This window comes from Anthonomus grandis, chromosome 8 (genome assembly GCF_022605725.1).
Source record: "Anthonomus grandis grandis chromosome 8, icAntGran1.3, whole genome shotgun sequence".
In the NCBI taxonomy this organism is placed as follows: Eukaryota; Metazoa; Arthropoda; class Insecta; order Coleoptera; family Curculionidae; genus Anthonomus; species Anthonomus grandis.
In genome coordinates, this window is record NC_065553.1 from 28,058,540 (window position 1) to 28,071,488 (window position 12,949).

Genomic DNA, 12,949 nt, shown 5'->3' on the forward strand with positions numbered 1-12,949 from the left:
ATTTTTCCAATAATTTTTTCCTTATTTTGTGCCTTTGATTGTGTGAATAGTAAAATATTGCTGCAAAAGCTACCTTGCTATGGATTTAGAGGCTGTGCTTTGATGTGGCTTGAGTCATATCTAGCAAATAGCCAGAAATAGAGGCAGAATATCGACCGAGGAGTTCCTCAAGGATCCTTTCTTGCCCCTTTATTGTTTATTCTCATTTACATCAACGACCTAGCGTCTATCAGTACTAATGAATCCTTTACGTTATTTGCTGATGACACTACTATTCTGTGGCTAGGAACAAAGAACAATACATTGGAAGAATTAAGAAACAATAAACAATGATATTAAACTTATTAAAAATTGGTGTGACGCAAACAAGCTTTCTTTTAATATTTTCAAAACGAATCCTACAAATCCTTCATTGAATGGGGAGTCTATAATAAATAGAGATTGCTCCAAATTTCTAGGAATTTTTATTGACTCAAAATTGAAATTTAAGACCCACATGGTTACTTTGAAGGGGAAGATTGCCTCTGCTTGTTATGCTGTTAGAGTGGTCCGCATAGAGGTGGAATTCAATTTTGGGGCTTCGCTGGGCAAGGTCTGGTTCAATCGCTTTTTGTCTTACAGAAGCGTGCTGTGAGATATTTGTGTGCAGTAGGCTTTAGAGACCACTGCAGGCCGCTATTTATTAGGGAGCGAATACTCACATTAACTTGTATTATCATACTGATGACGGTAGAAATGATTCATAAAAAATACAAGAGTACTAATGAGCCCAACATATATCTAACAAGATTTAATACTACCAATCTACGTCTATGCACCCCAAAGAATACCCTTACAAAATACTCAATTATATATGTGCCCCTGGAATGCAAAGTCATGAGTAGTAGCAAGCGGTTTAGCTGTTATGGGAAGGATTTATTAATTAAAAAAGCATATTATTGCCTAGAAGAGTTTTATAGAGATGTTTTGTATGTCTTGAATATTTGACATAGTTTTTTTTTTAATTTTATTGGTTCTTTTAACCTATCTACTTACATTTAAAATTTTATATATTATTGTCCATTATTAATACATTTGTTTTCGGTTGACATATTGTTACTTTATACAAAAACCTTTTTTAGCGACTTTTGTTTCTTGTTACTGTATCCGTGAAAAAAGTATGAATTTGGTGCCCAAAAATATTAAGAGAGATTAAAAAAATCCATTGGTAGTTTTATATGTGTTTTATATGGCCAAACTTTCAAAATTTTAAATTATGCGTTAATTCTGCGGTGCAGTGTATGTATAATCAAACAGGGGTAGTGAGTGTGTGCTCTTTGGCAAAATTTAAATTGGCCAAATCTGCTGGGTGGCACCTAAATGAAAAACCTAAGCCAAATCATCCATTCTAAAAGCATATTTTGTATCTTAACACCACTTTCTCATATTTTAACAGAAGTACTCATTGTATTGGTAATATGTATAAAAAATAAATTGATTATGAAATCAATTTTTTATTTTACTTGAAAATTTTCACTTATTCTGGAAGTTTCTAGGTTTTTAAGGAAGATACCTCAACCAATTTAGTCATTGCTGTTACAAGGCTAAATAATTTTCACATAGCAGTATAAAAATATAAATTTATTCTCACTTATAACACACACAATATATTTACAAATAAGACATAGTTCCAAATGGAAAAAGCTGTGAATTTTGTGTCAAGTCAAAGTCTTGTTCTTCATCATCTTCTTTAAACACATCAGGCATGAACAACTCCTCTTCAAATCCCTTTTTCATCCTCCCTGGTCCTCTCCTGGTTGTTTTTTCCTCTTCAATTTCCTGAGTTATATCCTCCCCATTATCTTCTTTATTGCCTTCCCCTCTGCCACATGATTGTTCTTCAATATCAAGTTTGGATTCCTCAGTGTTAGGCTGCGGTTCAAATTTTCCAAAAATGCCACAGCTCTTTAAATTGGGTAAATACTGATAAGTTTGCTCCATAGGTTTTTTGTTATCTTGCTCTAACTCTCTATCATCCAGCATAAAGCAGTTAAACCTTTCCTGAATTATTGAGGACCCAAGTTCGTCATAGTCCTGTTTTGTCACCAAATTACTTTTAAAATCGTGGGTTCTTAATAAGGCACTGCCACCTTTCCATGCATAAGTCAAGGGATCTTCATGCTGAAATATATTAACTTCCCAGCTGTCTGGCAGTAGAGATCTTAATTCTGCATACATTCTCTCCTTAAAACCTGGAAATTTGCAGTTACCACCTACCAAAATTATGTGATTAGCTAACAACTCCCTGTGCTCTTTGGGACAAGAAAAAATCGACTTGACTGCTGCTTCAGCAATGCCCATACTTTTCATACCAATGTCTGAAGGATGAAATAGGATTTCTGGCACCACAAATCTTTCATTATTAAGCCTTAATATTTGATAACTTTCTTCTAGTTCACTTTTTGGACCATCCTTGTTTAATTCCTGAATAAAACCTCTTCTAATTACATTGAAATCTGGTAGCACATAGTTTTTAACTATGGAGTTTGAGCTTGATGGTTTTGCGGCTTCGGCAAGTTCTTGCTTTATATCTTTGCAAACATAGCAAGTATCTTCTTTTACTTGATTTATGACATATGTTTCCTCCATTACATTATATTGTCTATAAGAAATGATGTCTTTCAAGTGATTTGTTAAAAGTTTGCCTCCTACATTTACTCTTTTAATTGCCCTTAGGAACTTATTGCCTTTAATGTATGGAACAATATGTGTAAAGCTATAACCAGAATCTATAACTAAACAGGGATTGGTTTTATTAAGTTTATGCTCCTTAGCATAATTTAAATAGGCCAAATCCGCTGGGTGGCACCTAAACAGGCTGGGCACCTCATACTCCTCAAAAAATATCTCATCAGTACAGTCCTGGATTGATTTAAAGTTAAATAATGGTTGTGTTATGACCACTGGATTTTCCTCTATAGGGCAAACGTTCTTACTAAAGATGTTATCCCATACAGGCTTCTGCACCTCCCAGCGGGTGATGTATCCTCTTTCACAAGGCAATAGAAAGTACAACCCTGAGCAATCTCTGCATTCTTGAATTTGTTGTCCGATAAAAAGCCTCTTACGTTCCGATTTAGCTTTCATGATACAGTTGGGAATAACACGCGGTTCCTCATCTTTGGAGTATCCAATTTTAATTGAATAAGCACCATTGTCGACAATTAGTGCTTTCAAACTGGGGACTTTAGGTGGTTTTGGATTGATTGGGACGTCTCGAGTTCCACTACTTCGACGCCTCTTTATTCGGGGTTGTTTTATTTCCCAATCGTTCATGTTGTTAGTGAATGATTTGCTTCAATTATTGTAAAACCGGGAATGTTTTTAAAAGATTTAAATCTATAGGCTTTGTTATTTTAAATTCGTTTTTGACAAGTTATAAGATTGAGGTTAAATTTTTTGACGGGGTTGTCAAAATCTATGTTGCCAACCGAAGTATAACAAATTATACCAGAACATAAATAAATGTGTGTGAAGCTAGCGTCCGATCGATATCCAGCAACCAAAATCGAGAACGCAGCATATGCCGGTTGCCACGACCAATTTATAGTCCGCGCTCCCTGTTATTTAATCAATATAATGCCCGTATCTCCTGAAATTCCCAAGGGATTTTAATGATTTTTTGTCCAGATATTAACAATGAATACCTAAATCGACTGACGATGGTCTCAAGCCTCTACAAACTAAGGTTTTGTTGTGAAAATTAATTAAAAAGTCAAATAGTAAAAAAATGAAAAAGGCTCTAACTCCCAAAATTCCCCAAAGGATTCGGATAAAACTTTTTTTTATAAAAGATAATAAATATCTAAATTGATTTTAGATGGTTGCAAACCTCTACAAACGAAAGTTTTTTGGTAAAAAATTATTGAATTTTTAGATGTACAAAAATATAAATGGCTATAACTCCCGAAGGATTCGAATGAAACTTTTTTATAGAACTAATAATAAATATTTAAATCGATTTAACATGGTTGCAAATCTCTAAAAACGAAAGTTATTTGGTAAAAAATTATTGAAGTGTTAGATGTAGAAATATATAAACGACTATAACTCCCAAAACTTCCAAAGGATTCGAATGAAACTTTTTTGTACAACTAATAATAAATATCTGAATCGATTTAACATGGTTGCAAATTTCTACAAACGAAAGTTTTTTGGTAAAAAATTATTGAAGTGTTAGATGTAGAAAAATATAAACGACTATAACTTCCAAAACTCCTAAAGGATTCAAATGAAACTTTTTTACACAACTAATAATAAATATCTAAATCGATTTAACATTTAATTCCATACTACTATATTTGGCTGGACTTGGATCTTGTATTTCTACTCAGAAATCACTATCTTTGTATTTGTTATATAAAAAAATAAACAATTGGAAAATTATTATGGTCTTTTGATTGGTTAAAATAACTCAATTTAATTAGTTTAAATAGAGAGTTTTGCAACATTTCTTAAATCTTATCACTTAAAATGTTTATTATTAATATTAAAAAAAGTTTTATTCAAATCCTGTGGGAGTTTTGGAAGTTATAGCCTTTAAGTTTTTTTTAATACATCTAACAATTCAATAATTTTTTACCAAAAAACTTTCGTTTGTAAAAATTTGCAAACATGTTAAATCGATTTAGATATTTATTATTAGTTGCATAAAAAAGTTTCATTCTAATCCTTTGGGAGTTTTGGAAGTTATAGCCATTAAGTTTTTTTAATACATCTAACAATTCAATAATTTTTTACCAAAAAACTTTCGTTTGTAGAGGTTTGCAACCATGTTAAATCGATTTAAATATTTATTATTAGTTGTATAAAAAAAATCCTTTGGGAGTTTTGGGAGTTATAGTCGTTTATATTTTTCTACATCTAACACTTCAATAATTTTTTACCAAAAAACTTTCGTTTGTAGAGATTTGCAACCATGTTAAATCGATTTAGATATTTATTAATAATTACATAAAAAAGTTTTATTCGAATCCTTTAAGAGTTTTGGAAGTTATAGCCATTTATATTTTTGTACATCTAAAAATTCAATAATTTTTTACCAAAAAACTTTCGTTTGTAGAGGTATGCAACCATCTAAAATCAATTTAGATATTTATTATCTTTTATAAAAAAAAGTTTTATCCAAATCCTTTGGGAATTTTGGGAGTTAAGCCTTTTTAATTTTTTTACTATTTGACTTTTTAATTAATTTTCACAACAAAACCTTAGTTTGTAGAGGCTTGAGACCATCGTCAGTCGATTTAGGTATTCATTGTTAATATCTGGACAAAAAATTATTAAAATCCCTTGGGAATTTCAGGAGATACGGGCATTATATTGATTAAATAACAGGGAGCGCGGACTATAAATTGGTCGCTGGCAACCGGCATATGCTGCGTTCTCGATTTTGGTTGCTGGATATCGATCGGACGCTAGCTTCACACACATCAGCACAGAAATAATGTGTAAAGCAGCGTCCAAACGATATCCAGCTACCAAATCGGGAACGCAGCATAACGAGGGTCAAAAAGCAGGACCTTGTAAGTAACATTTTGGAAATTTTTCAGGAGTTCAATAAAACTGTTTAATTTTTGTAATAAACGACATTTTTTTCATACATTTATTTATTTAGCAGGAACATAATGACATCAGTCTAGAAAAAAATAATAATTTTCTTTTTTTTATAAAATAAACTACATTTACGAGGTACTGTGTCCAAATAATACAGATACGAGGAATTGCATTCTTAAAAAACTACGAAAAAAACACAAATAAATTTTGTTTATTTATTACAGAAAATAAAATAAGAGAATATTCAATATTTTCTGCAAAGGAGTATTAAACATTATAAAAATTTGTGTACTAATACCCTAAACGTTTCCTAACATAATTAAATACCTATTAACATTCTAATAATATCATCACATTATCAGGTACTTCAAAAAGTTTGTGATCTGGTCTTTTTCTAAATTTAAAAACAACATCTTTTTATAAAAGTATTTTTTATGTAGCAACCTATTATAAATTAAATTAAATTAAAAAAATGAAAAATAAAAGCTGACAAAACTTTTCTTTGCAAAATATTTTTACTTGTAAGGCAACTGTTCATAAAAACTCCAACAATCTTTAGGAATTGTAGCCTTAATGCTCTGTAAATTATCATACTTTTTTTTCGTAATTGGAAGAGGCGATTGGTAAAGAGGCGGAAATATTACATTGTTAAAGTCAACATTTTTTGGTCTTAGGGGAAGGGGGTGAAAGTCTTCGTCAGAAAATTTTAACTTGAATGAAATTTGCCCATTACAATATTATAACGCTCTAATATTGGTCACAAAAGCCCTATCATTATTCATTCTTGAAGGCCGAATCGAGGGATACTTTAAAAAATCTTTATGGCCGTAGTTTTTGAAAAACTCGTAGCCCATATTCTTTACCAAATAGGGATTTTTAATACTTGCTTGCTTAGTGATTTTTAAATAATCACTTGGTAAATAGGTTTCTTTGTTTTTTAAGCAGGTTTCAATAGCACTATGGACAGAGTCACACTCCATCTGAGTGTGACCCTTTTCCAAAAACTTTTGCGTAATTAAAACATCATGCTTCTCTGATAAATAAAGAAGAGCATGAGCGAGCACACTATTCCTATTTTGCGCCGTACAGCCATCAGAATAAATAATGATAGGTCTTTTGGCCTCTTGGGTTTAAAGTTGCTCTTGTAAGTAGTCAAATAGTTTCGTTAAACCAATAACAAACGGCTTGGTTGTTGACTAAATTATAAATCGTGAAGTAATGGCAACACAATTTCTGTTTATAGTATAACGTGCTAGCTGGTATTTGCGGAGATAGCTTCACACCTTGCACATCCATGGTAATCATGTGAAACTCACCATTTTATCGCCTTCTCCTTATCTATTTCCTTTTCACGTCTTGCTGAATTTTTTTTCTCAATGTGTTCCTTATATTCTTCCGCTTCTATATTTTCGTTCTTATACTTAAAACAGACATCACATTGGTCCTTTCTAGGTCGGAATATTGAGATTTTCATTTCGTCGGCAAGTTTAGTCATTGTAATAATTGACATTGGATTTTGACCCTTTTCTTGGCATTGCCCCATGTAGACACGGTATAAATCGGACCATGACTGAAAAGACTGTTCCAAGTACATTCTGTTGGTATCTTTTCGACAGTAATGTGAAGGAAGCTTGTTTACATTTTGAAGAAACTCGGTAAGAAAGTTTCTGTCATTTTTAAAAATATCTTGTCGTTTTTCTCTCCTGTTTATATCGGTTTGGTTGCTACTAGCCATGCCATTTTCAGAATTCATCGCCCAGGATCGTACGGATCATTATCCGAGATTAAGGGTATTCAAGTACATTTTCTTACAGTAATGGATTGATTAACGATAATAAAAGAATAATTTAGCGTTTGGGATCTACGAGATGAATCGATTTGTTTCGACGGCCTCTTTTTATCGCATACTTTGACAGTATTTCCAACAAACACTTTTCGCTGCTCCCAAGTCATATCTTCCCAGAACTTCTTGAATAACTTTTCTCGATCCTCGTTTGAAATAAGAAAACATTTTTTTGTAGCATCCTTCACTCTTTCTTTGTTTAAACACTTACACCTTTCTTTTATCTTCCTTTCCTGGCGATTTTTGTTTTGAAACGTATTTTTTTGATTTTTGGGCTTTGTGAATCCCATGTAGCTTTTGCCTATCAGCCTTAGTTTTTTATTAATAGCCCTTTTATTGTATCCTTTTCGCTTTCTATTTTCATGTTCACCTACAGGTTGTTCTTCTAAATCGCTATCCTCTTCTGAAAGTTGCCCTTGCGGTCCTTCATTTGAATTATCTTCGACCATACTTTCTTCAGATGAGTCGGGGTCATCGGGCTTCATAGTGGCGTTGTAATCAGGATCAGACAATGTGTTTTCTTCGGGTACATCATTAGTAAATGAATTTGTAACGCTTTCACCCAAACTGGCTTTCGTAGAGTTTGTTTTAAGGATGGGATCTGATATCGTAGCTTCTTTAATTTCCATATTTGCCATTTGATCGGGAGAGGTGCCTAGAATTCCTGGCTCTGAATAGCTTTTAAATACGACCTCCGCATTATTGATTAGTTCAGAAATATCCTCAGGGCTTAGAATTTGGTCCAACTCAAGCTCGAGTAAAGACTCATTGTTAAAATCACTTATATTTGACAAGTTCAGGTCATTTTCTTGTCCTAGGCATTTAGTTACTGTATTTAATTTATTTGAGTTTAGATTTTTAGCCATTGCCACCTTTTTTCTTGCTCGGCTAGATATTATAATTGTATTAGTAGTCTTAAACAGCAACTCGTAAGCGATAATACAATTTAAATTTAAAAAAATGCAGGACCTCGTAAGTGTTACCTGGAAAAAAATGTGGTTTAGGTAAAGAAAAATTATAATTATTATAAAATAAATTAAACACAAACTACTTACAACAACTTTAAAACAACTATTTTCAAAGTGATATAAAATTTTAGCTATTTTAAACATCTTACCGGCCACAAACACAAAGCACTTCCACGAACAACAACATTTTTTTTTTTTTTATGGTAAACACAAGCACCAGAGGAAAGTCTTATGTCACTCTTGGAGTGGTGCTTGCGCGAAGATATTTGTGGGCATTTATCTTGAATCGCTGTAGGTTGTATGCGTCGGGAAATATGTGAGGTGGAAGCCCGTTCCACAAAGAAGATGTTCTCCAGATGAATGAGTCCCGATACAGCGACGTCCTTGGGGTAGGCAGGTGGACTCGATGTTGATGAGCCGCAACTGCTAGACGCGTCCTTCTTGCCGGAACAGCCCTGGGTGGAATCAGGCCTGCCAGCTCAGAGGAGCACTTACCGTGATAATAACGGTAGAATAAACAGAGATCAGCCACCTTTCTCCTGTGCTCCAGACTATGCAAACTCTTTGTCAGTTCTGGTTTGTCGATAAGACGAATAGCTCTCTTCTGTATAGAATCCAGCAGGTTTAAACTATGCTTGGGTGCAGAGCTCCAGACATGCGAGCAATACTCGAGGGAAGGGCGTATTTGAGCCTTATAAAGAGTCAGCAGCTGTTCTGGTGTATACAGTTTTTTTCGTTTTGAAAAGCACTCCGAGTTTTTTGGAAGCTGCCCTGGCGACCTCGGCAACGTGGTCATGCCAGGACACACTGTTGGTGATCTCGACTCCTAGAAGATGTAAAGATGATTTCATTGGCAATGTTTTCCCTGCCATAACCAGCTCCGGGCCACCAAGGTTAGTCTTCATCGTAAATACTGCAGCCTGCGTTTTTTTAGCGTTAAAATTGACCAAATTGTTATCGCCCTACTCCAAGATTGCTCTAATATCGTTGTTGGTTGAAGCTACTTGTTGCTGCCTAAGATTCTGAGAACTTGCGGCTGTCGTTGGTTTGGCGGACTTAAATGTGGAAATAAGTGTGCTATCGTTTGCAAAGCTGTAGATTGGATTGACAGTGGTTCCTAACAAATCGTTGATATATACCAAGAAAAGGGTGGGGGATAGAATGCATCCTTGAGGGACTCCAGCGTTAATGTTAAATTTGTCGGAGAGGTATCCATCCACGGCTATTTGGATTGTTTGTTGTTCAAGAAAACTTTTGATCCAATTCAATAATGAGTTTTGTATGCCGATTGAGGAAAGCTTGGTTAGTAGTCCCTCATGCCACACTCTGTCAAATGCCTTGGAAATGTCAAGAGCGACTGAGCGGGACTCTCCATGGCCTCCGTCCACAAGTGTGTGACGTAGGCCAGAAGATCGCCGGTGGATCTAAGCTTTCGGAAGCCGTATTGATGATCGCTGATTAGTCCAGATGATTCCAGATATCTTAACAGTTGTTGGTTGACTGCTTTATACATAATCTTCGATATTTCTGGAACTAGCGCAATCGGGCGGTAATTGGAGGGCTTCGTATTCTTACCCTTTTTGGGTACAGCTTGCACTGGAGCAGTTTTCCAGCTTGTTGGAAATTGGCCCTGCTTATACGATGCCGTGAACAGTCTACATAAGGGAGGAGTCAATTCGTCTGCACAACGTTTTAGTATTAGGGCTGGAATTCCATCGGGTCCAGAAGCTTTGTTGGTGTCTACGCTTTTAAGAATTTTATTTATAATTCGTTGAGGAAACGAAATTTCTTCCATCGATGAATTCACCCTTGGCAAATATGGCGGTGTTTTGCCTTGCGAGTGCAGAGTAGAATTGGACGCGAAGAGTTTACCCAATAAGTTGGCTTTTTTCCTCGCTGTTACCGCGATAGAACCATCATTTGCTGTTAGGGGTGGCAAGGCCGACTTAGCAAATCCTTGACTAACGGCTTTCGATACCGACCAGAAAGATCTTGTTCCATTTGGGCAGTTTAGCAGTTTGTTTTTGATCCTGTTGTTGTGACTCTCTTTGCATTCATCAATAATTCGCTTGCAACTATTTCTGGAGGCTAAAAAGTTCCTCCGATTTTCGATGGAAGGATGTTGACGCCATTTGCGATATGCTGCGTTTTTAGTGTTTACTGCCTTTTTGCAATTTAGGTTGAACCATTGCTTGTTGTTTGATCCGCATTTAGTAGAAAAAGGGACATAAGCTTCCATTCCTGCCAAAATCGTCTCTGTAATTTGGTTTGCACATTCTGAGATGTTATTGGTTCTAAAGCAGACTTCTTTCCAAGGGAATGAGCGATAAAATTCCCGAAGATGGTTCCACTCTGCTGATTTATAGTGTCATACCTTCCGCGGCATCGGAGGATCCTGCGTTTTAACCTCCAACTGGCAAGAGACTGTTATCAATTTGTGGTCCGATGTTCCTAGGGGGGCATGTACTGATACTGTGTACGAATCAGGGTCTGAAGCCAAGACCAGATTTAGGAGACTCGCGAACTCGCCGTCTCGATCGGGGATTCTGGTAGGTTCCTCCACAAGCTGCGTAAGCCCGCATTTGGTGGCAAATAGCTCAGCTTCTCGTCCTTCATCGTCGTTCTTGTTGCAGAAGCGCAGCCAGTTGATATTGTGAACGTTAAAATCACCCATGACGATGATTTCTGCGCTGGGGTAGTCAATTCGCAGATGGTTAATGCAATCAACCAGGTTCAAAAAGAGCCGTCTATATTGGGTATCGCTTGGTGGTCTGTAGATACAGCAGATAAATTTTGTGGCACTACTGGCTATTATTTTGAACCACATGACGTCGAAGTTCGCAGGTTCAAGCGTTTCCTCCCGCTGGCAACTCAAATCGTTCTTGACAAATACTGGGGTTTAGTTTGGGACCATCGTATGCCTTTATGATTTAGGTATTCATTAGCTACGTTTACAACGCATGTACCAAATATTTAATACTTGGATCAAATGACATCATGAGGACTATTTTTTCGGTGTAAATGGCAGCGCACTAAAATTTGATACGTCCCAAACAGAGTAGAATAAATTTAGTTTTTTTCGGTGTAAACATCTAGGACCTATTTTGAAGTACCAAAATGACAAGATTGACATTTTTCATCATTTTCACGTCTTACTCGGTTGCCCTACAATGCCTTAAGCGTTACGTCATCATATGGTTGCGCTCGAATGACGTCATGTCTAACAGCTGTTAGAGTCTAAATATTAGTAAATATTATAGCTATACCTTTCATTGGTATTGCATTCGCTTTGGAGACTGACCTAAACCATGAAAACACTTATTTGTCTAAGTTCAAAACGTTTTGAGTCTAAATACTAAACTAACTAAATCCGATCTCATACATTTTAAGGATCAGATAAAGAGGAAATACAATAGACAAAAAAGTTACTGGCGTAAACATAACCTCACTCATTTTTTTTCACACAGAAATAAACACAAACTAATCAAAAATTAATTTAAAAAAAATATCCGCACAACCTCACCTTTCGTTCTTCACTGTATTTTTTGCAAATCTATTCGCTCTTTTGATAATTTATTATTTTCTGCATTTTTATTTGGTTTGGGTGTCTTAACTGTTAATGTATATGAGACATTAATATTAAATAAATTAAAACTAATACTAAGAAATATAATGCTTCTACTCTAAAAAAATATCAAAAAATTGATATCAATATTTATTGTTTATTATTGTTTGTATACTTCCCTTTGACTTTGTACACAAAAATAAAGAAGAAGAGGAAGAGAAGGACAAGGTTAAGCCTTAAAAAAATTATTATTAGTTTATTTTTATTATTTTTAAACAACAATAACACTTTTAAAGATTTAGAGATATGCTGCGTTCTCGACCATTGCTGGATATCGATTGGACGCTAGCTTCACAAACATCAAACATCCAGAAATAAGCCTCATTTTGATAAATTGTCAAATGTTGCCGCTTATAATAACTATAATAGACAGCCTTGTAATACATTACATAAATAATTATTCTAAATAAACATATTGAGGTACCGCAACTGTATAAAAGATATATTGAAGCCTGAGTCCAACGGCCCATTAGCTCAGTTGGTTAGAGCGTCGTGCTAATAACGCGAAGGTCGCGGGTTCGATCCCCTCATGGGCCATTAGTTTTTTTTATTTATTTTTTCTTGTAATTTCAGAGTTAATTGACTATTTCTAGTATACACAATTTTTATTCAGATGTTGGTTTTAATTTGGATTTTTCATACTATAAAATTATATAAATGAAAAATGCTCGCGCGACCGTAAAGTTAAAATTTCTTATACGTCTTGCTATTTAAAAAAACGGAAAAGTTGGTGATAGAATCGAGAATATTTTGGTGAAGCCCTGGAAGTGTTTGTGGCTCTGGTAATGCAGAACAAGTAACAACTGATAATATCTGCCGATCTTTATTAACGAACGGCATAAACAAACCAGTGTCATTTATCAAGAGTGCATCTAACCACATAATTTTTATTTTTCTCTGTGCATTAAACCTTAAGTAGTG

General features: G+C 34.9%; 1 protein-coding gene and 1 non-coding gene across 2 annotated transcripts; one reads left to right on the plus strand and one right to left on the minus strand.

Moving 5' to 3' along the window:
• Positions 1-1,601: 1,601 nt before the first annotated feature.
• LOC126739407 (actin-related protein 6) lies at positions 1,602-3,433 on the minus strand. Its single transcript, XM_050445077.1, has one exon. It carries the CDS (start codon positions 3,313-3,315, stop codon positions 1,651-1,653), a length of 1,665 nt encoding a protein of 554 aa, XP_050301034.1. The 5' UTR covers positions 3,316-3,433; the 3' UTR covers positions 1,602-1,650.
• A 9,058-nt stretch (positions 3,434-12,491) lies between these two features.
• Trnai-aau (transfer RNA isoleucine (anticodon AAU)) lies at positions 12,492-12,565 on the plus strand. The gene has a single exon. It is a non-coding gene; the product is annotated as a tRNA-Ile (tRNA).
• Positions 12,566-12,949: the final 384 nt, after the last annotated feature.